At 56.3% G+C, this 27999-nt stretch overlaps 1 protein-coding gene across 4 annotated transcripts; it reads right to left on the bottom strand.

Annotated features, from left to right (window-relative positions):
- Positions 1–337: 337 nt before the first annotated feature.
- Positions 338–27863, bottom strand: EHBP1L1 (EH domain binding protein 1 like 1). 4 transcript variants are annotated; one of them, XM_045024279.1, is made up of 20 exons: positions 27665–27863; positions 27117–27344; positions 21709–21766; positions 21460–21555; positions 20927–20980; positions 19409–19587; positions 18605–18756; positions 17828–17941; positions 17144–17534; positions 14174–16175; positions 13288–13460; positions 13009–13057; positions 4830–5831; positions 3914–3983; positions 2255–2340; positions 2036–2156; positions 1505–1604; positions 1300–1373; positions 1081–1195; positions 338–984 (listed from the first exon to the last, which is right to left on the bottom strand). In XM_045024279.1, the coding sequence occupies exons 2-20, from the start codon at positions 27218–27220 to the stop codon at positions 897–899; spliced, it is 5028 nt and encodes a 1675-aa protein (XP_044880214.1). In that variant the 5' UTR covers positions 27221–27344; positions 27665–27863; the 3' UTR covers positions 338–896. The 4 variants fall into 4 exon arrangements, with proteins under 4 accessions (XP_044880214.1, XP_044880215.1, XP_044880213.1 ...); XM_045024280.1 differs by having other exon boundaries at positions 16070–16175; positions 27117–27347; XM_045024278.1 differs by having other exon boundaries at positions 27117–27347.
- Between the last annotated feature and the right edge of the window lie 136 nt (positions 27864–27999).

Consider the following 27999-nt stretch of genomic DNA (forward strand, 5'->3'; position numbering starts at 1 on the left):
ATACCAGGAGTTCTCAGAGTGGCGGTCTGGACCCCTCAGGGGGTTGTGAGGTTATTTCATGGGGGGGGTCGTGAGCTGTCAACCTCCACCCCAAACCCCGCTTTGCCCCCAGCATTTATAATGGTGTTAAATATATCAAAAGTGTTTTTAATTCATAAGGGGGGTTGCACTCAGGCTTACTGTGTGGAAGGGATCACCAGTAAAAGAGTTTGAGAGCCACTGGACTATACTGTGTATAGATCACAGGATTTGCTACATCGATATCTATGTAGCAGCTCTCTGGAAATTTTGACTCCTTTTGAGTGCAGTTGTTATACACAACTCAGTTGCACCAGTGTATGAGTTGGCTTTCTTTCACATCTCTTTATTTCATATTTCAAACAGTTACAAATTAGTGCAAATACCCAGGGAACAAGGAATTGAAACTTGCCATTACAATACATGGCTGGATGGCACTGTCAAGGCACTTCTGTTTTCTGCCCTCCCTAAACCCACATCAACTTTTTGTACCATGATAAAACCCCGACAACTTGGCTGTGAAATGGCAGCTGACAGGGTGGGGAAGGGACACCCAGCTGAACAAAGTCTCTCACACACACAAAAATAAATAGTCCCACCCTGCCCCCAGTAGACTGTTTCCCTCTGCCATAGGGGACAGCCCGGCTCCCTGTGCTCCCCTTGGCATTCATTGGAGAAGGCTGGGAAACTGCATCTGTCCTAGAGGGGGGCCAGACTGGAAGGGAAACCAGCAAAATGTACAACGGGCAACACAGTGAGGCACTGAGGTAACAGCAGCAGCAGGCAAACCTTTGAGCCCTTTAAGAGGCAGGCAGGCATCCTGGGTAGTATCCCAGCCGCAGGACACTGACAAGGACTGTGGAGCGGCCATTTGCCTCTTAGCTGATGCGGCACTTATCTTTGCGGCTGTATTTGCGCCGTCGCAGTTCCAGGCCCCGCTGCAGCCTGGCATCTTCCTCCAAGGCTCTGTGAGGAGAAGGGTGGAAGGGGGAATGCAAGTTAAAACTTAGGGTACCACGCCTGACCTCAAAACCCCGGCCTGAAAGTCATGCCCAGACTCACATTCTCTCCTTGATGTCCAGGTCTCGCACCAGCTCATCCCGCTGGTTCACCAGCGATACCAGTTCCTCCAATAGGAGCTGCTCCCGTCTCTGCTGGGCTTCTGTCTTGAGACAGTCTGCAGGGGTTGGAGAGACATCTCAGGTGAGAGCCCAGAGCAAGAGCCCCCCGCCCCTTCCACAGACTCCCAGTCCCCTTTGCTCTCAGGGGCCCAGCCCTCACCTTCAGTAGCTAACATGGCTCTCAACTCCCGGCTCAGTAGCTCAAATCGTCTTTCCAGGTCCTGCTCTTCCATCCTGGGGGGAGGAGGAGGAGAAAATGTGTGTAGGGGGTGTCAGTCCCAAGGTTACACATTCTCTCCTCTTCCCCGCATGGTTTGGATGATCACCAAAAGCCCAGCCACCACCCTCCCGCCAGGGTCACTCACAGCAGCTGCAGCTGGTCCTGGCGCCGGATCAGTGCATTCTTCTTATTGACCAGTGTGAACCACTCCTGGATCAGCTCCTCCTCCTGGGCCTTGTTTGTGCCTGCAATGGCGGGTGGGGGGAGGAGTGGGGTGTGAGTATACGACAGGAACCAGCAAGTGCCATTTGCACCTGTGTGGCAGTGCAGCAGTGAGTGTGATGGTGGGAGGGTGAGCATGGCCCAATGATGGGATGGGGTCATCCTCTGGTGCGTTCCCCAACTTCTCTCTACCCCTGTTAATTGCCTGCTCCCTTCAAGCCCAGCTGGGGGTGGCAGGGCAGCGACACAGATGATAGGACATCCATACAGAGCACATTCCCCCCTCCCACCCAATGAGGGGCTCATCACCAAGGGGTCCTGAGCAGTTCCAGAAGCTGCCAGCAGGTGGTACTAATAGGCCACAATGCTGGAGGGGGGTGAGGGCACAGCACAGCGCCTGATGATCACTAATCCCAGCGCCCGCAGGGCTGTTGTGTGTGTCCTGGGGCAGCACCTGACTCCATGAGGAAGCGCAGGTCCTTCTCCACCACGGCTGCCCGGGCATCAATCTGCTTCTGCTCATTCTCCAGCGCCTGCAGCTCAGCCACCACATACTGGCTGGTGTCTTGGAACCGCTGCAAGGGAGGCAGGAGGTCAGACCCAGCGCCCCCTCGAGGGGAAAGGCCCTGTGTCCCAGTCCCTGCCACCACCTCCCCCAATTACCCATCCTTACCGGAACCTCCTCCTCTGCGGTGCTGGTTTCCTTGCTGGGATCCCGGGACGGCTCCTGTGGGGTAGCACTGGAGGAGGGGGCTGTCTCTGTGGGGGAGAAGACAGATAGAGGCAATTAGATTGGGGTCACGAGAGGCAGTCAAACCCCATTCCCCAGCCCCCCCAAGTGGTGGAGGCCCTGTTGTAATTATTGGGGTGTGAACAATAGCTGCTGAAGGGCAAAGGTGCGGCAGGGAGACAGACACAACTACTCCAAGCAGAGGGCAGCTACTGTATGGTAATTGTGTCTGGCAAATGAGGAGTGTGAGCCCGGAAAGCAATGGGCCAACATTGGGGTGTTGAAAATCAGGCCTAAGTGGTGGCCAAAACACAGAGGAGATTGGAGGCCAGCTGGTTGGGTGACAGTGGCCAGGAAGGAGAAGCAAGTTTCCCCACCATGACTGCCACCCCTGGGGACTCCTGGGACTGGAGGAGGCAGCACAACACCATGGTGCCTCCTTCATCCTAATCCTGAGGGATGCCCGGGGCCAGAGAGAGGGACCCAGCTGATGTCACCATCTCTGCCGGCTCCAGCTGAATCCCAGCCTCTACCAGCAGAGGTTTAGGGTTGCCCCGAACAGGGGGTTGAGCCCCGACCATCCTGGCTAGTAGCCCTTGATGGACTCGTCCTCCATGAACTACCTTGTTCGTTTTTTAATATGGATCTATTTTTGACCATCACAACATCCCACGGCAATGAGTTCCACAGGTTAATTGTGCGTTGTGTAAGAAAGTATTTCCTCTTGGCTGGATTAAACCTGTTGCCTATCAATTTCATCAGGTGACCCCATTTCTGTATTTAAGGAAGGGTAAATAAAACTTCTCAAGTCACTTTTCCCTCACCATGCATGATTGTCTAGACCTCTACCCTATCCTCCCTTAGTTGTCTCTTCTCCAAGCTGAACTGCCCTTATCTTTGTAGCCTCTCCTCATATGGAAGCTGTTCTATCCCTTTGATCATCTTTCCAGCCCTCCAGTGGCACTCGACCGTTTTTGACACCAGAACCCGACACACTATTCAAGGTGTGGACGTACCATGGATTTGTATAGTGGCATTATGATATTTTCTATCCCTTTCCTAATGATTCCAAACACCCCGTTAGCCTTTTTGGCCGTTGCTGTGTGCTGAGCTGAAGTTTTCAGGGAACTCTTCACAGTGACTCCAAGATCTCTTTCTTGTGGGTAACAGCTAAGTTAGATTCGCACCGTTAGACATGTGTACTTGGGGTTATTTTTGCGTGTGCATCACCTTGCACTTATCAATGCTGAATTTCATCTGCCATTTTGTCGCCCACTCACCCCATTTTGTGGGACCCCGCCCCAGTAACTCTCCCATCCCTTCTTTTTCTGTCTTTTTAATACAAGGTTAAAGGGATTTTTAGTGGAGTATTTGTCCTGGGAATAAGCAGGCTGAGATCTCCAAATTCCACACCCTGAGCCTGGGTTAGCACTTTAGTGTTGTGCAGTGACAGGGATCTGCTAACACCTTGGACACTCTGGGCCTGCAGTGTGCCAAAATTAACGCAACCACCCTACTCCCCCTTAAGGATCCATCTTGCCCCTTTGCCCCAAAACCTGTTGCTGCTAAATAAGGCAGACCCTACAGAAAACCCAGGCTCACCTGGGGGCTGCTGAGTCCTGGCGGAAGCAGGGGGTCCCGCCTTGGGGGTCATCATGCCTTCACGGTCATCCTGGTGGAGAAAAAGGATAGGGGACATTACAATAATAAACCAGCTCCCATGAGACCCTACCATAACAAACCAGTCTATGCAGCCGCAAGAGCTTCTACAATAACAAATTCAGCACAACCCCAGTGCCCCCAAGAGACCCTACAATAACAAACCAGCATGCACAGCCCTAGTATTTACAAGACACCCTACAAAAACAAACCGATGCTCCCAGGAGAACCTACAATAACAAACTTGTGCATGCAGCCCCAAGAGACCCTATAATAATAAATTGCTAGGGTTGCACATGCTAATTTGTTACTGTAAGGACTCATGGGGCTGCATGTGCCAGGTTGCTATTAGAGTATCCCAGGAGGGAGGGTCTTTCATAAATACTAGGACTATGTATGCCAGGGGTCAGCAACCTTTCAGAAGTGGTGTGCTGAGTCTTCATTTATTCACTCAGATTTAAGGTTTCGCGTGCCAGTAATACATTTTAACATTTTTAGAAGGTCTCTTTCTATAAGTCTATAATATATAACTAAACTATTGTTGTGTGTAAAGTAAATAAGGTTTTTAAAATGTTTAAGAAGCTTCATTTAAAATTAAATTAAAATGCAGAGCTCCCCGGACCGGTGGCCAGGACCCGGGCAGTGTGAGTGCCACTGAAAATCAGCTCGTGTGCCGCCTTTGGCACGCGTGCCATAGGTTGCCTACCCCTGATATATGCTGTTTATGAGCTACCCTATAATAACAAACCAGTGCTCCTGGGAGACTCTACCATAACAAACGAGTGCATGCAGACCCTACAACAAAGCAGTGCCCTGGAGAAACTTGCAATAATTGAGCCCCTTCCCGTTCCCCACTCACCGTTCCTAGCCAATCAGACCTCCTCCGTGGTGTCTCCCCTGGGGGGCCGCCCGCCTCCCCCTCATCCATCGACAGTGACTCGCTCTTGAGCCGTGAGCGCCGCTTCTTGAGCAGGTCTGCATCACGCACGTGGGAGAAGCCTGACTTGCTGCCATGAGAGCGTGGTGGGGCCACAGGGCCCTGGCTGCCCGTGGACAGCGAGCGCTGCAGGGATCGCTCGGCCTGGTCTGGCGCCTCCCCGTTCCGTACAGACTGACGCTTCAGCCGTGGAGGGGGCACCAGCTTCTCGTCACCATTGGCCGGCACCTTCCCAGCATCCTCTGGGGCAAGAGGCTCTGCCTCTGGTTTCTTGGCCGATTGAGACATTGCACCATTGACCAATGCTTTCCCAGCATCCTTTGCAGCTTTGCTCCCTCCATCCTTTGGGGTGGGTGGCTCTGCCTCTGGACTTATAGCTGGCTTGGTTGTCACACCATTGATTGGCACCTTCCCAGCATCCTTTGTGACAGAGGGCTCCACCTCTGATTGCACAGCTGTTTGGGATATGGTGCCATTTACAGTCACTTTCCCAGCATCCTTTGCATCACCTGTCTTGGCATCAGTCCCAGCATCCTTTGGGGCAGTGAGTTCTGCCTCCAGTTTCTTGGCCAATTCAGCTCCTCCTGTCACAGTTTTATTGGCTGCTGCCTTCCCATCATCCCTTGCAGCAGGGGCAGTGCTCCCAGGCTCCTCGGGCCCCCTGGCGGCACTTTGGAAGCGCTCGGCATAGAAGCGGGCGGGGTCAATGGAGAAGGCGGGGTCCGAGTCGAACTTGCCCACCTTGTAGGTGCTCTGGCTGCTGTGGTTGGCGATCTGCACCACGTTCAGCTCCTGGCCCGTGAAGAAGGCCCGGATCTGGCACAGATAGGTCATGACGATGAGTTTGTCGGGCACCGTCAGGAACACCATGTCGGCCGGCTCCAGCACCCGTGAGATGCCCAGGGAGGCAAAGCCATCATAGGCCTGGGGAGAGGGGACAAACCGGGGTGTGTGACTAACCCCAATATCCAGCCCCCTCCCTGAGTTAGGGCTAGGACCCAGGAGTCCTGACGCCCCATGGTCATCCCCCCAGCCCCTATGTGCTCTGATCACCAGGCCACATACACCACAGCCTATACACCCATCATGTCCCCCCCCAATTGCCTCTTTTCTAAACTAAACATATACAACTCCTTCAGCCTTCACTCCTATGGCTTGCATTCCATGCCAGGGTGGGGAGTTCCTAACCTGGGGGGAGGGAGTCTCCCCAACCCAGAACAGCTCCTCCGTCCTCTTCAGGGGAGCGAACTCCTGTTCATAGGAAGAGCCAGGTAATAGTAACTGGGGATTTGATTATTAGAAATATAGATGGCTGGCTCTGTGATGACCAGGAGAACCACATTTGGCTGAATTCAAATCAGCAGGGCCGGATGCTATTCGCCCCAGGGTACGGAAGGAATTAGCTGAAGAAATCTCGGCACCACTGGCAATAATATTTGCAAACTCATGGATGACAGGAGAGATCCAGGAAGACAAGAGAAGGGCTAACGTAGAAAAGGGAAAATGGAGGAGCTGGGGAACTACAGACCAGTCATTGATACCTGAGCGCTACTAGAGCAATGTATAAAACATTCAGTTTGCGAGTACCTGGACGATGAAGGGGTGATCACTAGCAACCAGCAAGGATTTACCAAGAACAAATCATGCCAAACCAGCTTCATTTCCTTCTTTGACAGGGTAACTGATTTGGTGGACGTGGGGGATGCAGTAGACATAATATACCTGGACTTCAACAAGGCTTTTGACACAGTCCCACAGGACATTCTGATAGATAAGCTGGAGAAATGTGGTCTCGGCGGAACTACCATTAAGTGGATACATAATTGGGTAAACAACCGCAAACAAAGAGTAACTATGAATGGAATGATATCGGACTGGAGGGCGGTCTCAAGTGGGGTTCCACAGGTTGCTGTTCTGGGCCCGGTATAGTTTAACATCTTTATTAATGACCAGGGATGTAGGAATCGAGAGCATACTGATCAGACTTGCAGATGACAAAAAAGGGCGGGGGGGATTGCCAATACTTTGGAGGATAGGGCTAAGATTCAGAGGGATCTCGATAAATTGGACAACTGGGATATAGAGAACAAAATGAAATTCAACAAAGACAAATGAAAGGTGCTTCATGTAGGGAAGAAAAAACAAATGCACCAATACAGAATGGGGGATAACTGGCTTGGCAGAAGCACTGCTGAGAAGGATCTGGGAGTTGTGGTGGATCACAACCTCGACGCGAGTCAGCAATGCGATGCTGTTGCAAAAAAAGCAAATGCAATTTTAGGTTGCATTAACAGAGGCATAGCATGCAAGTCACAAGAGGTGATAGTACCTCTCTATTCAGCAGTGGTTAGGCCTCAGCTGGAGTACTGTGTCCAGTTTTGGTCACCAATGTATAGAAAGGACATGGAGAAAGGATCCAGAGGTGAGCAACAAAGATAATCAAAGGGATGGAATGCAAGCCATGCAAGTGAAGGCTGAAGGAACTGGGTATGTTTAGTTTAGAAAAGAGGAGATTGAGGTAGGACATGATGGCTGTCTTCAAATACTTGAAAGGCTGCCATAAAAAGATGGAGACAAGTTGTTCTCTCTTCCTATAGAGGGCAGGACAAGAGGCAAAGGGTTCAAACTACAGCATAGCAGATTTCAATTAAACCTCAAGAAAAACTTCCTAACTGTCAGAACAGTTGGACAATGGAACAGATGCCTCCGTAGGGTGTGGAAACTCCTTCGCTGGAGGTTTTCAAAAGGAGGCTGGATAGCCATCTGTTGTGGATGGTTTAGACACAACAAGTCCTGCATCTTGGCAGGGGGTTAGACTAGATGATCCTGGCGGTCCCCTAATATTCTGTGGTGAATTGGCTGCTAGGTGTGAAGGCTGCGGACCTCCTGAGACATCCAGACAGACTCATGTGTAGTGCTGGGGAGGAGCCGGTGGTCGTGGTACATGTAGGTACCAATGACATAGGGAAGGATAGGAGAGAAGTCTGGGAGGCCTAATTTAGGCGGCTAGATAAGAGATTAAAGTCCAGGACCTCCAAGGTAGCATTCTCTGAAATGCTTCCAGTACCACGCGCAGGGCCAGTTAGGCAGAACTGCAGGGTCTCAATGCGTGGATGAGACAATGGTGTAGGGAGGAGGGGTTTAGGTTTATATGGAACTGGGGAACCTTTTGGGAAAGGAGGAGCCTCTACAGGAAGGATGGGCTCCACCTACACCAAAATGGAACCAGACTGCAGGCATGTAAAATTAAAAAGGTGGAAGAGGAGTTTTTAAACTAAGGGCTGGGGGAAAGCCGACCAGTGTGGAGGAGCACAGGGTTCGGACAGACACATCCCTTAGGGGAGGATCTATTAATGGAGATTCTCTATGTCCTAGTAAGGAGGAGAGAATAGAAGTTGATAAAGTACAGGCAGGAACTGAAGAGAGTCACTCAAAGGAAAGAGAGTTCCATTCAGTTACATCACATGAAGGCAGACAACTCAATATTGACAAATTGTGTAAGTGCTTGTACACAAATGCTAGAAGGCTAAACTAACAATAACTTTTTTTTAAGTACATCAGAAGCAGGAAGCCTGGCAAACAATCAGTGGGGCCATTGGACAATCGAGGTGCTAAAGAGGCATTTGAGGCAGACAAGGCCAATGCAGAGAAGCTAAATGAATGCTTTCCATCAGACTTCACAGCAGAGGATGTGAGGAACATGGGCTAGCCCCCACCCCCCAGTATTCTAGGCGGGTGGTGCGCAGTCCCCCCCAGCCCCTCTGGGCGTGCAGCGGGTGGCACCCCCCACCCCCGAATGCTGGGAAGTGCGCAACCCCTCCCAGCCCTCAAGCTCTAGGTGGGCAGGCCAGTGGAACATGGCCCCCCCAGCCATGGGCAGCACACGGCCCTCCCCAGCCCCCAAACGCCAGGCGGGTGATGCATGGTCCCCCAGCCCCCGAGCACTGAGTTGGGGGGCGCACAGGCCCCAGCCCCAGCACCTGCAGCCACCCTGAGCACAAGGCGCGCAGCCCCAGTGCTGACACGCACCCCCTCTCCCCCAGTGCAGCCCCAGTCACCCCAAGTCCCGGCCACAGGCCGGCTGCAGCCACCCTAGTCCCAAACCCAGCATGCTTCCCTGAAGATGAGCAGCCTGCCTGGGCTGGGGTCAAGGGAGATGGGCAAACAGGAGTGTGGAGCATGGGCAGAGCCACGCCGGGCTGTTTAGGGAGGAACATACGTGCCGCCCATGGTGAGGAAGATCATCACAGCTGAGCCATTCTTTTTAGGTGACAAATCTGAGGAACTGTCCCAGATTGAGGTGCCAATAGAGGAGGTTTATGGAACAAACTGATAAATTAAACAGTAATAAATCGCCAGGACCAGCTGGTATTCACCCAAGAGTTCTGAAGGAATTCTAATATGAAATTGCAGAACTACTAACTGTGGTATGTAACCCATCACTTCAATCAACTTCTGTACCAGATGACTGGAGGATAGCTAATGTAATATTGATTTTTTAAAAAGTTTCAGAGGTAATCCCAGCAATTACAGGCCAGTAAGCCTAACACCAGTACCAGGCAAATTGGTTGAAACTATAGTAAAGAACAGAATTATCAGACACATAGATGAACATATGATGCGGAAGAGTCAACACGACTTTTGTAAAGGGAAATCATGCCTCACCAATCTACCAGAATTCTTTGAGGCGGGTCAACAAATGTGATCAAGGGTGATCCAGTGGATATAGTGTACTTGGACTTTCAAAAAGCTTTTGGCAAGGTCCCTCACAAAAGGCTCTTAAGCAAAATAAGCTGCCATGGGATAAGAGGGAAGGTCCTCTCATGGCTTGGTAACTGGTTAAAAAACAAAGGGTATGAATAGATGGTCAATTTTCACAGTGGAGAGAGGCAAACAGTGGGTGTGACATTTTATACCTTGGGGGAGCATCCTGAAACCCCCATATTTCTCATTTTTACATAATCACGATCTTACATATAAAGCATGCCTTGTAAGGCATCAGGGGAAAGGTTATGATCTGCTGAAAGTCATTTCTCTATCCATACATGTGTATCATTAATGTATATGAAGTCATGAGAATTGTGTTGTATGGTTGTCACTAAAACATGCTGTCAGTTGGGGACTCAGTCAGATATTAGCTCCCCAGAGGCAACAGCAAGGAAAGTAACCAACACCCGGGTGGGGTGACAAACAACCCATCAACAACTATTGTCCAGCAAGGGAGCTACAATTCAATGACTCTCCTGCATGAGGCCACACCAGGAGAATTGCTCTGCCTTGCCTGGAGACTCAGCAATGATCCCAGACATGCCTGGACTTGTGTTTTCCAAGCACATGGACTGACGGTATAAAACCGAACATAGGGGGCCCATGCTGGGCCTTTCTCATTCACAGAGCCGGCTCCAGAGCCCAGCGGGGCAAGCACCTGCCTGGGGCGGCCCTTTCCCGGGGGGGCGGCAGGCTGGGCCGGCGGACCTGCCGCAGTCATGCCTGCGGGAGGTCCACCGGAGCCCCGGGAGCAGCGGACCTGCCGCAGGCATGACTGCGGAGGGGACGCTCGGCCGGCGGCTCCAGTGGACCTCCCGCAGGCATGACTGCGGACGGTTCGCTGGTCCCGCGGCTCGGCTGGACCTCCCGCAGGCATGACTGCGGCAGCTCAACCGGAGCCGCCGGACCTGCGAACCGCCCGCAGCTGCGGGAGGTCCAGCCGAGCCGCGGGACCAGCGAACCCTCTGCAGTCATGCCCGCGGGAGGTCCGCTGCTCCCGCGGCTCGGGGGCGCCTCCCGGGCATGACTGCTTGGGGCGGCCAAAAACCTAGAGCCGCCCCTGCTCATTCACCCACCTATGCTGCAAGCAACAAGGACACTGAAGACTCCAACTGAGGGGACTGGCCCAGATTTCAAGTGTGAAATCTGTGTACTATGAACTGCAATATCCAATAAAGTGGGGGTGAAAAAACTGCTTAATCTAGATCAGGGGTCGGCAACCTTTCAGAATCGGTGTGCCAAGTCTTCATTTATTCACTCTAATTTAAGGTTTTGCGTGCTAGTAATACATTTTAATGTTTTTAGAAGGTCTCTTTCTATAAGTCTATAATACATAACTAAACTATTGTATGTAAAGAAAACATGTTTTTTAAAAGGTTTAAGAAGCTTCATTTAAATTAAATTAAAATGCAGAGCCCCCCGGACTGGTGGTCAGGACCCGGGCAGTGTGAGTGCCACTGAAAATCAGCTCGCGTGCTGCCTTCAGCACGCATGCCGCAGGTTGCCTACCCCTGATCTAGAAGTTGCCCAGTCTAATAGGGTTGAGAGTTTAGACTGCGTGCTTATATTTTATTTCTTTTGGTAACTAACTCTGACTTTTTGCCTATTACTTAATATCACTTAAAATCTATATTTTGTAGTCAATAAATTTGTTTTACTGTTTCTCTTTAGCAGTGAGTTTGTATGAAATGTTTGGTAAATCTCCTCAGGTTTGCAAGGCTGGTGTGTATCCACTTTCCATTGATGAAGTGCTGAACCAGTTAATAAATCTGCATTGCTCATCTTGAGCAGTGCAAGACGATATATTCCTGGGGTACAATGCTGGGAGCTGGGGTAGAGTGACCAGACAGCAAGTGTGAAAAATCAGGACAGGGGGTGGGGGGTAATAGGAGCCTATATAAGAAAAAGCCCCAAATATCGGGACTATCCCTATTAAATCGGGACATCTGGTCACCCTAAGCTGGGGGGATTTGGCTGGTGCCTTTCTCTGTGTGATTCATGAGTGGCTCTGGGAGCTTTCATGCAATATAGCTGGGTGTGGGGCTCCACATGCGATTGTGCTGAGTGATAACAGCGCCTGGAGGGGTTTTCTGCTGGTCACTAGCAAAGCATTGTGAGAGACAGCCCAGGCTGGAGAGAGTTCAGGGGGCACAGCTGTCCCACAGTCCCAGGCTGCACCCCGGGGAATCCCGTCACAGTGGGTTCCCCCAAGGATCTGTTCAACATAGTCATAAATAATCTGGAAAAGGGGGTAAGCAGTGAGAGTGGCAAAGTTTGTAGACAATACAAAATTACTCAAGACAGTTAAGCCTAAAGCAGACTGCGAAGAGCTACTAAGGGATCTCACAAAACTGGGTGTCTGGGCAACAACATGGCAGATGAAATTCAATGTTGATAAATGCAAAATAACACACATTGGACAACATGATCCCCACTATGCACACAAAATGATGGGGTCTAAATTAGCTGTTACCATTTAAGAGAGAGATCTTGGAATCATTGTGGGGAGTTCTCTGAAAACATCCGCCAACGTGCAGCAGCAGTCACAAAAGCGAACAGAATGTTGGGAATCATTAAGAAAGGGATAAATAATGAGACAGAAAATAGCACGATGCCTCTGTATAATTCCATAGTATGCCCACACCTTGAATACTGCCTGCAGCTCTCTTCACCCCATCGCAAAAAAAAACCAATTAGAATTGGAAAAGGTAAAAAGAAAGGCAACAAAAATGATGAGGGGGGTGGAACAGCTTCCAGATGAGAAGAGATTAAAAAGATTGGGACTGTTCAGCTTTGAACAGAGATGGCTATGCGGGATATGATAGAGGACTATAAAATCATGACTGGAGTGGACAAAGTGAAAAAGGAAGTGTTATTTACCCCTTCACATAACGGTTGGGAGGGGGTTGGGTCGCCCAATTAAATCAATAGACTGCACGTTTAAAAGAAACACAAGAAAGACCTTCCTCACGCAACACACAGTCATCCTGTGAAACACATTGCCAGGAGGTGCTGTGAAAGCCAAAGGTATAACTGGACTCAAAAAGAATTTGATAAGCTGATGGAGGATAGGTCCCTCAATAGCTATTAGCCAAGATGGTCAGGGAGGCTACCCCATGCTCCGGATGTTCCTAAGCCTCTGACAGGCAGAAGCTGGGACTGAACACAGGAGGGACAACTTGGTAAATTTCCCTGTTCTGTTCATTCCCTCTGAAGCATCTGGCACCAGTCACTGTCGGAAGACAGGAGAGTGGGCTAGATGGACCATTGGGCTGAGTCAGTATCATGTTCTTACAGTCTCCTTCCCCACCACCTGCCGGGGTCCCCAACTTACCAGCTTGTTATTCTCTTTGATAGCGAGAGGGTCCAGGGTCTCATAATTGCTGGAGGGGGGGCAGACAGACATGACAAAGATAGATCCTGTTTAGTGAATGGGGTCTCTTGAGTCCCCACCCCACCCCAATTGCCTCTCATAGACACGCCCCCCCCCTCCATACGAAGACATGGCCTTCCCCGCAACACACACGTCGCCTGGTGACCCTCAATCCTGACCTGCAGCCCCCTGCTAACCCAGCCCCGGCTCCCTACACTGCCCCTCAGCCCTAGGACTCACATTTTCTCTGGGTGGAAGTGGTGCAGGATGGCGCAAAACGCCAGCCCATTGCGCCAGGAGGTGGTGAAGTTAGTGACCCGGACACCCCGGTAGCCGGCCGTGACGTTCTGGCACCATTCCAGCAGTGACTGGCTGCAGCTGACCAGGCCTGGGCTGGTTGCTGGAGGCTCCTCCTAGGAGATAAACAGGGGATGGGGTGGGATATGGGTCAGGGACGCGCTGGATCACCCCACGCCAGGCAAAGCACCCCCACACCAGCACTGGCCAGCCATACTGCCCTCCTGGCTCCCCCATTCTCCTGCCTGCATAAGCCCAACACCACCACCTGTCACCAGGACCTCCCCCATGATTAGGGATCCCCCACACCCACAGGCACCAAGCCATCCTCTTGCCTCATGGCAGCCAGGAGTGAAGGGCTGGGGCTATATGGGACAAAGACCCAGCCAAGTCTCTGCTGTTGCACCCTCCCCTGCTAGGCAAGGGTGTTCTCCTGGCGGGTCTTGGCCCAGGGCTCACTGGCAGCTGGGATCTAGCCACCCCCATGCAGCACAGTGAGCAAGCCGGATGCAGGCAGGGGTCTGTGGCTCACAGAGTGAGGTGGAGGGGGTTAGTCAGGGGTCTGCGGGCCCTGAGGATCCATCTTCAGGTGTTATCCTCAGCCCCAATTAAAGGGGAGGAGGCAGTTAGCCCACAATGAGTTTTATCCCCTCCACACATCCCAATTAAAGGCTTTATCCTTGTAGCAATGCTGTGGGTCTGTCTGTCCTTCCACAGCTCCCCTTTCCCCCCCCATACACACAGCCCCTAGGATTAGTTGGAAGCAAGGGCGGGCAGGCAGCCATGGCAGCTGGCAGGTCTGGGGGGCACAAGCATTCGCTGTCCCTACCTGGGCTGCCTCCTGCCCTACGCTATCCCGGGCAGCGCCGCAGGGCGGGGGAGATGGCTCCCGCCCGGACGCCTGGGTCCCCTCGTTGGATGATGGGCTGGCACTCCTCTCCCGGGCGGGGTGGGTGGGCGGGAGGCTCAGAGTGAAGCGGCACTGTGAGATGTAAGGCTCAGCGAAGGGGGACGGGGGGCCCAGGATGGGCACATCCTGGGAAGGCATCAGTGCGAGGGCTGCAGCCTGTCTGCTGCTCCTTCCTGAGCCGGTGCAGGTGGCCAGCTGGTCTGTGCAGAGCCCTGACTGCGTCTCCAGAGGGGGCCCTGCCTCACTGGCATCCTCCTTGCTGGGCAGGCAGCCCACAGCCCCACCACACTCTCTGGAACCTGCTGCCTCCTCCGGCCCAGCCCTCTCCAGCAGGGGCTCAGGTGTGCTGGGGGTGGCACCCGCGGGCAATGTACCGTCGGCTCCTGGGCTCTCCATGGTGCCCTCCAGCTGGGCAGAAGCCTCCAGAGATGGGGCGTCCGCTACTACTGACTGCACCTCACCTCTGCATGGCCTGCCGGCTGCCTCTCCTCCTGCCTCCTCCAGCCTGCCCCTCTCCAGCCGGGCTGGGGCCTCCACAGGCAGGGTGTCTGCTGTTACTGAGTGCACCGCACCACCACTCGGCTTGCCAGCCGCCTCTCCCCCTGCCCCTTCCAGCCTGCCCCACTCTGGCCAGGCTAGGATTACCCCCCCCAGTCCGTCTCCTACTCCTGCCTTCATCACACTGCTGGGCACCTCCCCAGCACCCTGTCCCACCACGTCCTCTGACCGACACCGCCATGGCTTGGGGGGGGCCATCAGAGAGGGTGCATTGCCTGCACCCTCCTGCACAGCAGCCCCCACAGCGTCCTTCCAAGCTGCCCTTTCTGCTCCTGGCCTCTCTGGCTGGGATGCTGCTCTAGGTCTCTCTCCTGCTGCCCTGCGCTGCTCCAGCTTGAGGGGCGTCGCTGTGGGAGCCAGGTCTGGTGCTGGGCTTGGCCAGAATCCTCGCCCAGAATCCTCCTGTGCCACCAGCTCTGTTCTGTGCCCCTCCAGCAAGGGCACAACTTCTGCTACGCTCTGAGCAGTGCCCCCACACGCCTTCCTGTCTGCCCTGCAGTTCTCCTGTTCCGCTGGCTCCTCCGGCCTGCCCTTCTCCAACTGGCCTGGGATCGCCTCCATCACTGCTCTGGATGCCCCCCTGGCACCCTCTCCAACCACATCTTCTGACCGATACCTCCATGGCTTGGGGGGGCCCACCAGAGAGGCTGCATCTCCTCCCCCAACACACACAGCAGCTCCCCCAGCATCCTTCCCGGCTGCCCCATCTGCTGTCAGCCTCTCCAGATGGGACGCCCCCCTGAGACCCTCTCCTGTCGCCCTGCCCCGTTCCTCTTTGAGGGGCACCACCACAGGAGCAACAGCACCCCCGATGCTTGGCCAACCAGTAGCATCTGCTGCTGCCGCTGCCTTCTCTCCCTGCCTGCCCCACGGCACCGGGGGCAGCCCCACCACAGTCGACACGGCCAGCAGCGCAGCAGCCGAGGGCACACCCGCCCCCAAGCCGCTCCTGGCCAGGCCGATGCCCTCCCCAGCAACAACAGCAGGTCCTGGTGCATCCTCATGGAGGTACATCACTACAGAGACGCCCGGAGACGCCGAACGGGCTCGCCTGTCCCTCCGGGGCCGGGGCAGCGGCTTCGGCCGGGCTGGCAGTTCTGCTGACCTAGGCCGGGCTAGCCGGGCCCTGGCAGGCACCACTGGCACAGGCAGAGAGGCTGCAGGTCGAGGGCCCTGCTCTGACTTCGCTGCTCCCAATTTGAGCTGAGAGGGAGGCGGTTTGGCACCTTCCCATCGGCGTCTCTGGATAGAGGGTACCTCGGGGGGTGGAGCCGTGGGTGCAGTGGGTTCTGGCAGGAGGGGTTTCTTACGCCGTGGGGCAGGGACAGGGCTCTCCGCCCGGGGCATCCAGATGTCACTGGGCCTGGAGGGAGGGACAAAGAGAACAGAAGGGGAGTCGGTCTCATTGTGAGGGCAGAGCTGCCTCCTGGGGGGATTTCTCATCCTCCAAACTTGACAATGAGCCCAGTCTTCTCAGCATGGGGACTGAAAGGCCCAGGAACAGACACCAGGCACCCTGGCTCCCTGAACTCCTCTGCTCTAACCACCCCACCCCCCAGATCCAGGGATGGAACCCAGGAGTCCTGGTGTCCAGCCCCCCCACCCCCAACTCACTAGACCCCACTCTCTCTACACTCCACTTGGAATATTGAAAATGTCCGCTAAACACAGGAGTTCCTCAGCACAGATGAGCAGCTTTGGGATATTCCAAGCCAGCCCACCCCACCATGGGGTCAGATCACAGCCAGCGCCCCCTAGAGGGGACATGCCCTATTTCACACCCCTTTGAGCCTGCCAGTCCCCCATCCTGGTGCTGGATCACAGCCAGCGCCCCCTAGAGGGACAGGCCCCATGTCCCATTCCCTGCCCCACCCCCCAAACTTCCTCCTTTGTTAATCTGCCCGGCTCAGTAGGGACAGCAGTTTCCTGCAGCGCCAGCTGCGTCCCTTCCCCCACCCCTCTAGAAGGGGCAGAGCTGGCAGCCCAGCCTGCAGCTCCCTTCCTGGGCAGGGGAAATGCGGCTTCCTCCTTGGGTGGGAACATGCTCTCTTCCCTGAGCGGGGGAGGGGAGGGGACTGGCAAACCTCCTGAAGGCAGAAGCGAAACCAACACTGGGTGGCTGGGTTTATCCATGAGCAGCTGGGCACTAACCTTTTCCCACCACAACGCCATCACCCACGCCCCCCCTGCCTGCTACTTCCAATCACTGGACCCCGCCCCTCCCAGAGCCAGGACAGAACGCAGGAGTCCTGGCTCCCAGCCCCCTGCTCTAACCACTAGACCTCCACACCCCTCCCACAGCCAGGATAAAAGCCAGAGCTCCAGACTCACCTGCCCTCGGTGTCACTCCCTGATGCCGGCTGCTTCATCAAGGCTGCTGCTTTCTCCTCCTCTTCAGCCCTGGGGTTGCCACCATGTCGTCCCGTCTCCTGCGAGGGGCCTGTGCCTGGCTTGTGGGCCTGATCCGGGACTTGGGCCTCCATCTCCCCCTTAGCGCCTGGTTCCACAGCCCCTGCAGCTCCCATTGGGTTCCCACCGGCTGCCATGTTCTGCCCAGCCCTCCCGGCCTGGCCTGCACCACTTACTGGGGGGGGCCCCATCAACTCTGGGGGAGGGGAGGGTGCTGCTCCCTGTAGGACCAGCTCCAGGGCTGGGTGGGGGGTGTCCCTCAGGGGGGCATCTGGGGTGTCGGCCACTCGGACGGTTTCCTCCTTGGCAGAGCCTGCAGGAGAGGAGAGAGGATCCCAGGAGTCAGAGAGAGGGGGCAATGGAAGTGGGTGACAACTAGACAGAACTTCCCCATATCCCTGCCCTGAGGGAGTTGGTGGGAAGCTCTTAGACTCCCCCTCTCCTCAGGTCACTAGACCCCACTCCCTTCCCAGGGGTGGGCTAGAACCGAGGCGTCCTGACTCCCAACCCGCCCCTGTTCTAACCACTAGACCCTGTGCCCCTCCCAGACAGAACCCAGGAGTCCTGCTGCCCAGCCCAGGGCCCTTGCACCCACTGTTGACTTACCTGCCTCCCGGGGTGTCCCACGGGGGGTTGCTCTCCCAGCTGCTGCCCTGCTGGTCCCGGGAGCCGAGGGATTCTCCTCTTCCTCAGCAAGAGTGTTGAGCTCTCGCGACGTGTCTGGGGGGTGGGGGGAGGGAGGGAATGTGGAAAGCAGCAGGGAGAGAAAGAGAGAGAGATGTAGCAGTTTGCTGCCTGCTCTGCACCCCACCTGCCCCAAACCCCACTTGGCGGGATGGTCCTACCTGTGAAATAGCCCAGCAATATGGTCTGAATGAAACCTACAGTGTGGGACACAGACAGACAGCCAAAAGTGGTGGAGACAGACAGACAGGAGAGAGAGAGAGAGAGAGAATGACCAACCCCAAGACAGCACAGCTGCTCCGGGGAGTGGGGACAGAGGCGCCAGTCCCAGGGGACAGACGGGACCTCAGTCACTGCCCCCCAGCAAAGAGAAGCCTAGAGAGTGCCCCCTGCTGGAAGGCAAAGAGACACTAGAAGCTAGTATCAGGAGCAATAGTGGAGCCGAGGGAACCCCACCAAACAGCAACCAGGGCAAACTGCAATTACGAATGGACCAGGGTGGGAAAGCAGGGAGCTGTGGGACAGGTGGGGGGATCCCAGGGCTGGGACGGCAGGCGGCTGTGCGTCGGAAGTGAGGGGCACCAGCAGAGCTGTATCTGAGGGAGCCCAGGGCTGGCATAGCAGGTGGCTGGGGTTGGGAGCGAGGGGCACCAGCAGGGCTGATGTGGTGGGGGCTCAGGACTGGCTGGCTGGCCCCACCTGTTGGTGCTGTGCCCTGGCTGCTCCTGTCCTCATGCTGCACCCTCCTGGCTGCCTCGTCGTCCTCGTCGCTGTCGGCGAAGTCATCCAGGTTGCCGATGTCGCTGGGTTTGACGCTCATGAGGCTGGCCAGGCTCTGCATGTCCTCATCCCTGAGGGGCAAGGCATGGCGTAAGGGGGGAACCCTCTGTGGGGCCACAGGGCAGGGGGGTCACGGTAAGGTGGGATGGTGCAGCCCCATTTCCCTTCCCCCCTCCAGCCTGCCGTGACCCTTGAACTATTTACACCGTCCCTCTGGAAACATGGGGCTCTCCTAAGCCACAGGCGAGGGCAGCCCCACCCCCACCTCTGTGGCCCTTACTGACAGGGGAGGGGACTGTTTAAACGTTGCACCAACTGTGGCCAGGTGGCCGGACGTCCTGCTATTATAAACTGCCAAGGTGGCCTCTCTAAACCAGCCTCTTCCTCAACGTGGTGCCAACGTGGCTGCCCAGAGAGACCCTCTAACCAAGATGGCTGCCTGTGCCACCCTCTTCCCCTGCAGCCACACCAAGACAGTCGCCCTCAGGCAGCCATCTACCTGCCCCAGGATGGCCTCCAAGGGCACTCATCCTCAGCCAAGTCTTTTGCTCTTTGCCCAGCCCTTCTTTGGGCCAAGCCCCCGCGTTGCCCCCCCTGTCGGAGCAGCATGGAGAGAGAAGTGCAAGCCTGAGTCTCTCCATGCCCCACCCCATCCCGCCAAGGGACACTGCTGTTCCCAGACAGGCCTGTTTCCGTAGGCCCCACGTTATTGACAGAACTCACGTGGCTTTGCCCTCACGCAGGAAGACGCAGGACAGCGTGAGCTGCAGCGTGGCAGCCACCACCTTGACCGAGCGCGGCTTCAACTTCAGCTTCAGCTCGGCCTGGGCAGGCGTGGGGCGGGCAAAGCGCTGCAGGTTAACATCGGCCGAGGCCAGCACCTTCCGCTGCCCCTTGGACTCCTGGGAAGAGGGAATGAGCACTGTGAGCAGGGGGAGAGGCCTGACTCCCAGCCTCCCTTACCCTAAAACCACTAGACACCACTCCACTCCCACAGCTGGGGAGAGAACCCAGGAGTCCTGACTCCCAGACCCCGCTCACTCTAACCACTAGACACCACTGCCATGTTACAGATGGGGATAGACCCCCCAGGAATCCTGATTTCCCATCTTTCCCTCAGCTACACTGTCCCCTTTACAGACTCTGTGCTGTTAAATGGCTGCTGTGTTCCTCCTGTAACCTAGCAAGCTCTTGGTGCCAACTGGGAGAGGGGATGCCTGGGGCTACAGAGATCCCCTGGGTCTGGTACATGCACAACAATTCACCTAAGGGTGGCAGATGAGGTCTCTACTAAAAGCCAGTAGCCCATTGGTCGTCATAACCATTGCAAAATGTACATACAGATATTATTTCAGGAGCTGTATATCTACAATAACAATTATATTCTTACGGTCTGGGAACTGGGGCTGGTCACCCGAAGGTGACGAACAGCAGGAGGTAAGAGATGCTTCTCCCCTGCCTGCTCCTGTGTGTGGCACATCCTGCATGGCAGATACCCTTAGTATTAGTCTACGCCTGAAGCTAATCAAAAGTTTGCTAAACTCTATAAGAAATATGCAGCCAGGGAAAGACAAGCAGCTGGGGGCATCCTCTTTTGAACGGAGAGGCACAGCCAGCCTGGCAGTTACACACTGGGAGGAAGACTCTGGGGGAGCTACTCTTCATTAGACAGGAAAGTGACTTGTTAGGTAAGTCTAGGCTCCAGAAGGCGAGTTATGAGTTTACTGTTTGTTCCCAACACCATCATTTGCTACTTCTTGAGACTCTAGTCTTTGTTCATTAAACTGACGCCTGGTTTCACTAGGCACATGGCTGAGTGCTGCGTGACACAGAGTGGTGATCTCAGCTGGGGCATCCTGTCCCCCCGGGAGCAGCGTATCAGCGAACACTGGGAGTGGCCAGCGGAGCAGGGGCTGGGCACTCCAGAGAGACGTTTGCAGGGCTGGCGGCTAGAGCGGACCTGTTGCTAGCCTGCAGAGAGATAGCGTCGGCCAGGGGGGTGCTCATGCTGCCTGTGACTGGTGAAGTTGGGCCCCGACAGACACAGACAAGGGTCCCTCATGCTAAGGACAGGGGGTGGTGAGGTGCCTCCTAGCCCTGGCGCCCTGGGAAGCGTCACACCATCCCACAGGCAGCTGCACTTGGCAGCCCTGCATGGCTTTGCAATGGAAGATCCCATGTCCTGGCTGGCCGCTGTCATCCAGCCCTGAGTTACCGCGCTCTGGTTCTCCCTGGACGTACGTTCTCAATCACAAAGGTCCAATCCTTGTCTTCATACTCCTCCATGTGGGGGTCCTGTGGGGGGGGACGGGGCAGAAGGTGAGAGGGGCTTTGCACTGTTTGTTGCACTGGGGGATGGGGGAAGTTATACACAAGGGTGCCAGTGTGGGTGTGTTGTCGGGATCGTACAAAGGGAAGCCTGAGCATGTGCCAGCCTCGCGAGACTCCACGCAGTGGTGTGCGGATGGGTGTGTGACTGCAAGTGTGTGTCCCGATGTGCACCCACAGGTATACAGAGGAGCAGACAGGCACAGCAGTGCATGGGAGGCTGTGAGTTGGTGTGTAACCGTGAGCCAGGGAACACGCCTCCGTGCTTCTGTGCAAACGCCGGCCCAACCACAGAAGAGTCACACATCTGGGTAAGAGCCGTTTGTGTGCTGGTAAAAGTGCCTGTGCTGGAGTGCATAGGCCAGTGTAAGAACACATGTCAGTGCAAAGGGGTGCATGAGCATGTGTGCACGACAGCGTGCTTGTGTAAGCGGCAGCTGCCATACCCGGTACAGTGTCACCATTATATCCACGTTCTCTGGCACCATCCACACAACCATCCCCCGGTACGGATTCTTGATCCCTGGCTGCCAACTGTGAGCCTGCAGAACACACACAGCCAGATCAGAGCTCACGCCCCAAGGGGGAACAGCCACGTGTTCCATTCCCTGCCCCCCCAAGCCAGACAGTCCCCCCACCACGGGGCTGCAGCAGAGCTGGCCCCCCTACAGAGAGGGCATCCTGAATCCACCCACCTTGGAGCAGACACGTCGGTTCCTCCTGGTCCAAACCACAATCAGCTTGTCTGGCTGCCTGTGAGGTGAGATGGAGGGAACGAATGAACAAATTAGGAGGGGAGGGGAGGAAGACAAAATAAGCTCCCAAGGACCCTCCCCACAACCCTTCCCATTGAGATCAGGGTAGCAGGTGACCCAGGTCCCAGTCCCACCATCTGCCCCTCACCACCTGTCCCATGGGAAAGCTTCCCCCCCCTCAGCCCTCTGCCAGCCCCCAGAACTGCTCCCCTTTGTGCAGCTCCACTGACTCTCCTGCTCATTGCCCAGGCCCTGGAAGTAGGAGTCCATCTAACCCAATATCCCCCACTTCCCACCCCCCAGATCTGACCAATGGCCCCATCCACCCAGTAACCCCCATGGTTAGAGCAAAAGTCAGGACACCTGGGTTCTACCCCAGCTTGGGGAGGGGAGTGGGGGCCAGTGGGTTAGCTCAGGAGGGGTTGGCAGTCAGGACTCCTGGGTTCTAGCCCAGCTCTGGGAGGGGCGTGGGGGCTAGAGGTTGGAACACTGCTCCCAGTTTGGGCTGCCCACAGAGCAGCACATTGCAGAGCTGGGTGGGGAGAGTTTTTATCTTCCCCGCCTGGCTGCTGGGTGGGTGTGGCCCAGCCTGAACCCCCTGCTCGCTCCACACTGAGTGAGAGACACTGGGGCAGAAAGAGATAAGGATTGGAGGAAGGAGCCTGGAGAGAAAAACACACTGGGGCATTGGGGTCAGCAGTGAATGCAAGGGGCATGCACCCCCTGCTGCACAGCACCACACTGGGCCATTGGGGTCAGCAGTGACTGCCAGGGGAGAGTGCCCCCCCCAGACTCCCCACCCTGCTCCCTGCCGCCCAGTCTCCTGAGTCCAGGTAGGAGCAGCCAGAACTACCATGGTACAAACCAGTGAGTCACTCTGTAGCCCAGAGAAGCTGCGTTTGCCTGGACAAGGCAGACGGGGTGTTTACTCAGGAGGCGTGGACGCCATGGTTCACTTCGCCAAGGAGTGTGGGGATCCCAGCCCAACTCTCCCTGCAGGCCACTGTCTGGGCCAGCAGTCTGAGGCTTGTGTCATAGTCCTTGAGAGGTGCAGGCCACCCCCCTCCCTCACCCAATGCCTCTGCTTCACCCCTTGACATCAGAGTTTCTGGCTCCAAGACATTTTGCTCTGTATCTTTAACAGCCACGTGGGCCAGGCCCTGGGGTGTGGCTGGCTCTTGCTTGCACTCATACGCCCAAAATGCTGCAGACATTGTGAGGAATAGAGTCTAGGGGTTGGGGTGAGGGGGGGAGTTGGGCAGGCATCAGGAATCCTGGTGCTATCTGCAGCTCTGGGAGGGGAGCGGTCTGGAGGGTTAGAGCAGGGTGGGAAGGAGGGACTGGGAATCAGGACTCCTGGGTTCCATTCCTGGCTGTGCCACAGATCCTTTGCACAACCTTGGGTGAGTCTGTGTGTGTCCCAGTTTGCTAACTCCCTAGCAGGGATACAGACAGGGCTGCAAAGTGGTGTAATTCATTACAGGCTGTAAAGGCTGGAATTCCTGGCTTGGAGGCACCAGGGAAGAGCTGAAGGCTTCTTGTTACTGCAAAGGGACGTTCTGGAAACTCTGCGTATGCAGCCTGGCCCTGGCTGACTGAGACACACTTCCAAAGTATGCTTGGATCTGAGGTTACCTCAACTCCTCTGCAGCCCCTATGCACCAGTCTGAGATGCACCCACCCGAGGGGAAAGGCACGGGGTTGTTTACCCAAGGATCCCACACCCAGGGCTGAGATGCAGCTACCTCTGGGGTGGGGCACAGGGGCTATTAAGGTGGGGTGCTGCCCAGCTGTTGGAGAGGGCACTGGCCACCAGTGGGTTTATCACATTGTAGCACTGCCGACCGGACACGGCGTTTGACTCACCAGCTGTACAGGGAGTTTCTGGCCACAGGTTAGTGGCTGGCAGAGTGGGGAGGGGGGGTGTCACTTCTGCTCTAGCTGACTGTGAGCTAGGGGGGGCAGAGAGGCAATGGCTGGGGGGGGGATTTCTGACCAGATGGGTGGGGTTAATGGCAGCTCACCATGTTTATTTACACAGTCCATCGCCCAGCATCACCACTTACAACATGAAAAAAGGCTGGGAACATCCTGACAGCAGGTGGATACAAGTGAACGGGGCCCAGCCTCCCCCACATCCACCACACAGCCCCAGGGCTCCCCCCCCCAGTTCTGCTGGTGCCCCTCAGTCCTGACTTGCAGCCCCTTCCTATCTCAGCCCTGGGCTCCCAGAGGGGTTAGGCTGGCCTGCAATGCTATGGTGTCTACAGGTCAGCTCCCCATCTGTCTGTGTCAGTCACAGCCTTGCTCCCCCACCCCGATGCTGTCACTGATTCCCAGGATCCCTCCTCTCCTAGAATCTCAGCCAAGGCCCTTCACCTCCAACCCACAGACATCACTCTGTCACCCTCCCAAGGTCAGTGAGCAGACCCATGGGCCCATCCAACCTGGCACCTTCACACCCACCCACCCAGGAGTTTCTAAACCTCCTGCTAGCCAGAATGTCTGAGCCCTGCCAGGACACCCAGGAGGCACCCCTCCCCCATCCTAGCACTGTCATAACATTGACCATTGCAGTGTATTCTTAGCTCTTGTAGGAGGTGGAAATATAAACACACACATCTTGTAGCAAATCCTCAGTCCCAGCTCACAGCCAGCCCCCAGCTCAGCTGCAACCCAGCCTTGGCTTCCCCCACCTACAGCTCTGCCGGTGCCCCTTGCTCCCGGCCCACAGCCCCCTGCTAGCCCAGCCCTGGGCTCCCCCACCTACAGCTCTGCCGGTGCCCCTCGCTCCCGGCCCACAGCCCCCTGCTAGCCCAGCCCTGGGCTCCCCCACCTACAGCTCTGCCGGTGCCCCTCGCTCCCGGCCCACAGCCCCCTGCTAGCCCAGCCCTGGGCTCCCCCACCTACAGCTCTGCCGGTGCCCCTCGCTCCCGGCCCACAGCCCCCTGCTAGCCCAGCCCTGGGCTCCCCCACCTACAGCTCTGCCGGTGCCCCTCGCTCCCGGCCCACAGCCCCAAGCTAGTCCAGATCTGGGCTTCCCCTCACAGCTGCCAATGCTCCTCATTCTCAACCTGCAGCCCCCTGCAGCTCCAGCCCTGAGCCCCTGGCCAGGTGCATTGCTCTGAGACCTGGGCCAGTTTACAAGCACCTTCCTCCCTCCTGGGCTTGTGGCCAAGGGGCTAAATTTAGCTCTGTCAGGAGGGGGTCGGAGATCAGAGCATCTGTGCAGGTGCTGAGCTAAATTGGTGTCTTGCTGGGAAACCTGATACCCCCCTAACTCCTCCACGGGCCTGAATTTGGGGCAGCCAGAGCCCAGTGGGCAGGGAGATACCCACCAGGCTGGGGAGAGAGGAACGGGGGTTTTGGGCCCCATCCAGGGATCGTGGTGGGGGAAATCCCTGGGGCATGAGAACAGGAGAGATAGGAAAGGAAGCATGAGGGTGGGGCTGGAGAACAGGGAGGGGTCATGGGGGGAAGAGGAGGGACAATGAGGAAAGGGGAGGGGCATTTGGGAAAGGGGGAGGAGCCCCTGAGGGAGAGAGATTGTGGGGAGGAACCACAGAGAGGGGGGAAGGAGCATTTGAGGGCGGGGATTTGAAGGGAAGGGGAGGAGCCTGGGGGACCCAGTTGGGACATTCTGCTCTGCAAGGGCCCCTGAACTAATCCCAAAGAGAGGCCTTTATCCTGCCCCCCCCCGAAGCCCACTCTTCCTACAGTCTCTCTGCCCCCTCCCCTGCACCCCAGGCCCCCTACCCCTCCTCTCCCTCCTGTTTCTATTTTTAGCTGCTGTCACTAAATATTTATCATTTTTCCATTAATCCCTTGTAAGGTCATTTTAGTTTAAAAAAAATCCCATAAACTCTCTCCCCTGCTGGCTCCTCCCATTTCCATGGAGATGGTCCAAAGCTTGGGAGAGGGGGCTCTTTCCACTTCTAGGTTCCCCCTAAATCACAGGGGATGTCTCCCGCTCTAGCCACCCCCTTCACCTGCTAAAACAGGAAATGAAGAGATCCCCCCATCTCCATGTTCTAGAGCATGCTCTAGACTCCAACCATATCCCAATCCTAGATGAACCCCACCACCACCTTTCACTCCCCATGGTCTAGTGCACAGTCTAGATTCCTCCTGCCCCAGCCCTTCTTCCAAGCCTTGAGAGACACCTACCTTCTGCCCATCCCTATGTTCTAGAGCATGTTCTCAATTCTTCTGCTTTGCCCCCCATCCTGGAGGGACGCCCCTACTTCCTGCTAGTCCCTGAGTCCTAGTTTCAGCTCTACATTTCCCCTCCCACACAAGCCCTGCATGGACTGAGGGACACCTCCACAGGTGGCATGGGAGGGTTGACCCCTGGCTGGTTTGCCACCTGGACCTGAGGAGGGCAGTCTGCATCAATCAAATCCCACAGACTTTGCCCCCGACCCACCAAATCTACAATCACCCTTCCCAGCTCCACAAGAACCAGGCCTCCTCACATCTCTGTGCAGAGGCCAGCCCCAGGGTGCCCCCCTCTGACCCAGGAGCTGCTACGGGGGCTGGTCTCACCAGGGGGCGGGGGGAGATTTGGAAATGGGGAGCATTGGGGTAGAAGCAGAAACATGGGATCAGAGTAGGAGGGGGGAGTCTCAACCACTATAAACTGGAGTGTGGGGACTGACCCCTTTCCACTCTTAACCCCCACCCTGATGCCCAAATTTTCCCACCATGACCGGGGAGGGGGGTGTCCCATCTTCCAGCCCAGCCTTGACAGCTTCCCCATGACAACAACCTGGGCTCCTCCCACTCAGTCACCCCTCCCAACAGTATTTTGGGGTCTCCCTTCCTATGGCTAAAATAGGGGAAAAAACATTCCCAGAGTGAACGAACTGACCCTCACCCCCCAGTGTATAGCTGAACTGTCCCCCATTGGGGTCTGTCAGTTAAGAAAGAGTTAATTCCCCGCACACACCCCCACCAGAGGTACCTGGCCCCCTCCTTAATTAATTAACTCATCTTAATAAACAAAAAGAAGAGGCTGAGAAGAACTTCCCTCGCCCTGTGACAACCCCCTCCCCCCAAAAAATCCTCCCCTCATCTTCCCATTCCTAATCTCCCCCTTAGATATCCTGGGGTACCCCGAGCCAACCTCTGCCCCTTAGATATCCTGGGGTCCCCCATGCCCACCTCTCTCCCACTAGATATACTGAGGTCCCTGGTGCCCACCTCTGCCCCTTGGGTATCCTGGGGTCCCCCCATGCGCACCTCTGCCCCATTAAATACCCTGGGGTCCCCGTGCCCACCTGTGCCCCACGCCAGGCTGGCTGCGAGCCAGGCCGTGTCTGCCCCAGGGCGGGGCTGGCCCCACTCACCATTTCTTGGTGCACTCCACCATCAGCTCCTGGTAACAGGCCACGAAGTGAAACTTGGAGGCGCGTTTTCCCACGCGCTGGAGTCTCTTCCACGCGGAGCTCATCGCCGCTCGTGGGGAGTCCCGCGGAGCAGCCCCCCGCCGAGCCGGGCCAGGCGCCTCTCAGGTCACAGCTGCCCCCGCGGCCCCGGCCGATGCCCCGCGATGCCCATCGTCCCCGACCCCGAGGCTGCTGGAAAACGACACCCGAGCGGCGACGGCTTGGATGCAGGCACGGAGCCAACGGGGCTCCCCGAAAAATCACGGGCGGCTTGGCTTAGCCCCCCCCGGACACCCCGAGGGAGCGCTTGGCTCTCCTCCCGGACACCCCGATCCCTAGCGGGGCTGGGCTCTCCCCGGACACCCCGATCTCTGGGAGGCTGGGCTCCCTCCCGACACCTGAGGGGGGCTGGGCTCCCCCCGGACACCCCAATCCCTGGGGGGGCTGGGCTCCCCCCCCGGTCTTAGCTCCTCCCGACACCCCGATCCCGGGGGGCGCTTGGCTCTCACCCCCGGTGTCTCCCTGGTCCCGCTCTCTGCCCCCGGCCCAGACGCCGGGCAGATTCGTTCCAACTCGGTTCCCGTGTCCGAGTCCGACGCGGAGAGAAGGGAAAACTCCGGCGAATGCGAACGAGGGGCCGAGGGAGCCGTGCCAGGCTGCCAGCGCCTGTCGGCCGGCCGTGTCTGCGCTTCCTGGATCCCGCACGCCCCTCCCCGGGACTCGGGGCGCCGGGGGTGAGCGCTGGGCCGGGCTGGGCTGGGCTGGGCCGGGCTCGCCCCGCTCAGGAAGTTCGCGCGGAGACGAAACAAGAAGCAGAAGGCGGCGAAAGGAGAAGCAGAGAAAG

This window comes from Mauremys mutica, chromosome 7 (assembly GCF_020497125.1).
Source record: "Mauremys mutica isolate MM-2020 ecotype Southern chromosome 7, ASM2049712v1, whole genome shotgun sequence".
Taxonomy (NCBI): Eukaryota; Metazoa; Chordata; order Testudines; family Geoemydidae; genus Mauremys; species Mauremys mutica.

Excerpts from the sequence above, each read along its gene's own strand:
- EHBP1L1 (XM_045024279.1), bottom strand. The coding sequence starts at position 27,220 with ATGAGCTCCGCGTGGAAGAGACTCCAGCGCGTGGGAAAACGCGCCTCC. Across the intron at positions 21,767-27,116 it reads GTGGAGTGCACCAAGAAATG|GCAGCCAGACAAGCTGATTG; the intron begins GTGAGTGGGGCC and ends CTCACCTCACAG. Across the intron at positions 21,556-21,708 it reads ACCGACGTGTCTGCTCCAAG|GCTCACAGTTGGCAGCCAGG; the intron begins GTGGGTGGATTC and ends TGTGTTCTGCAG.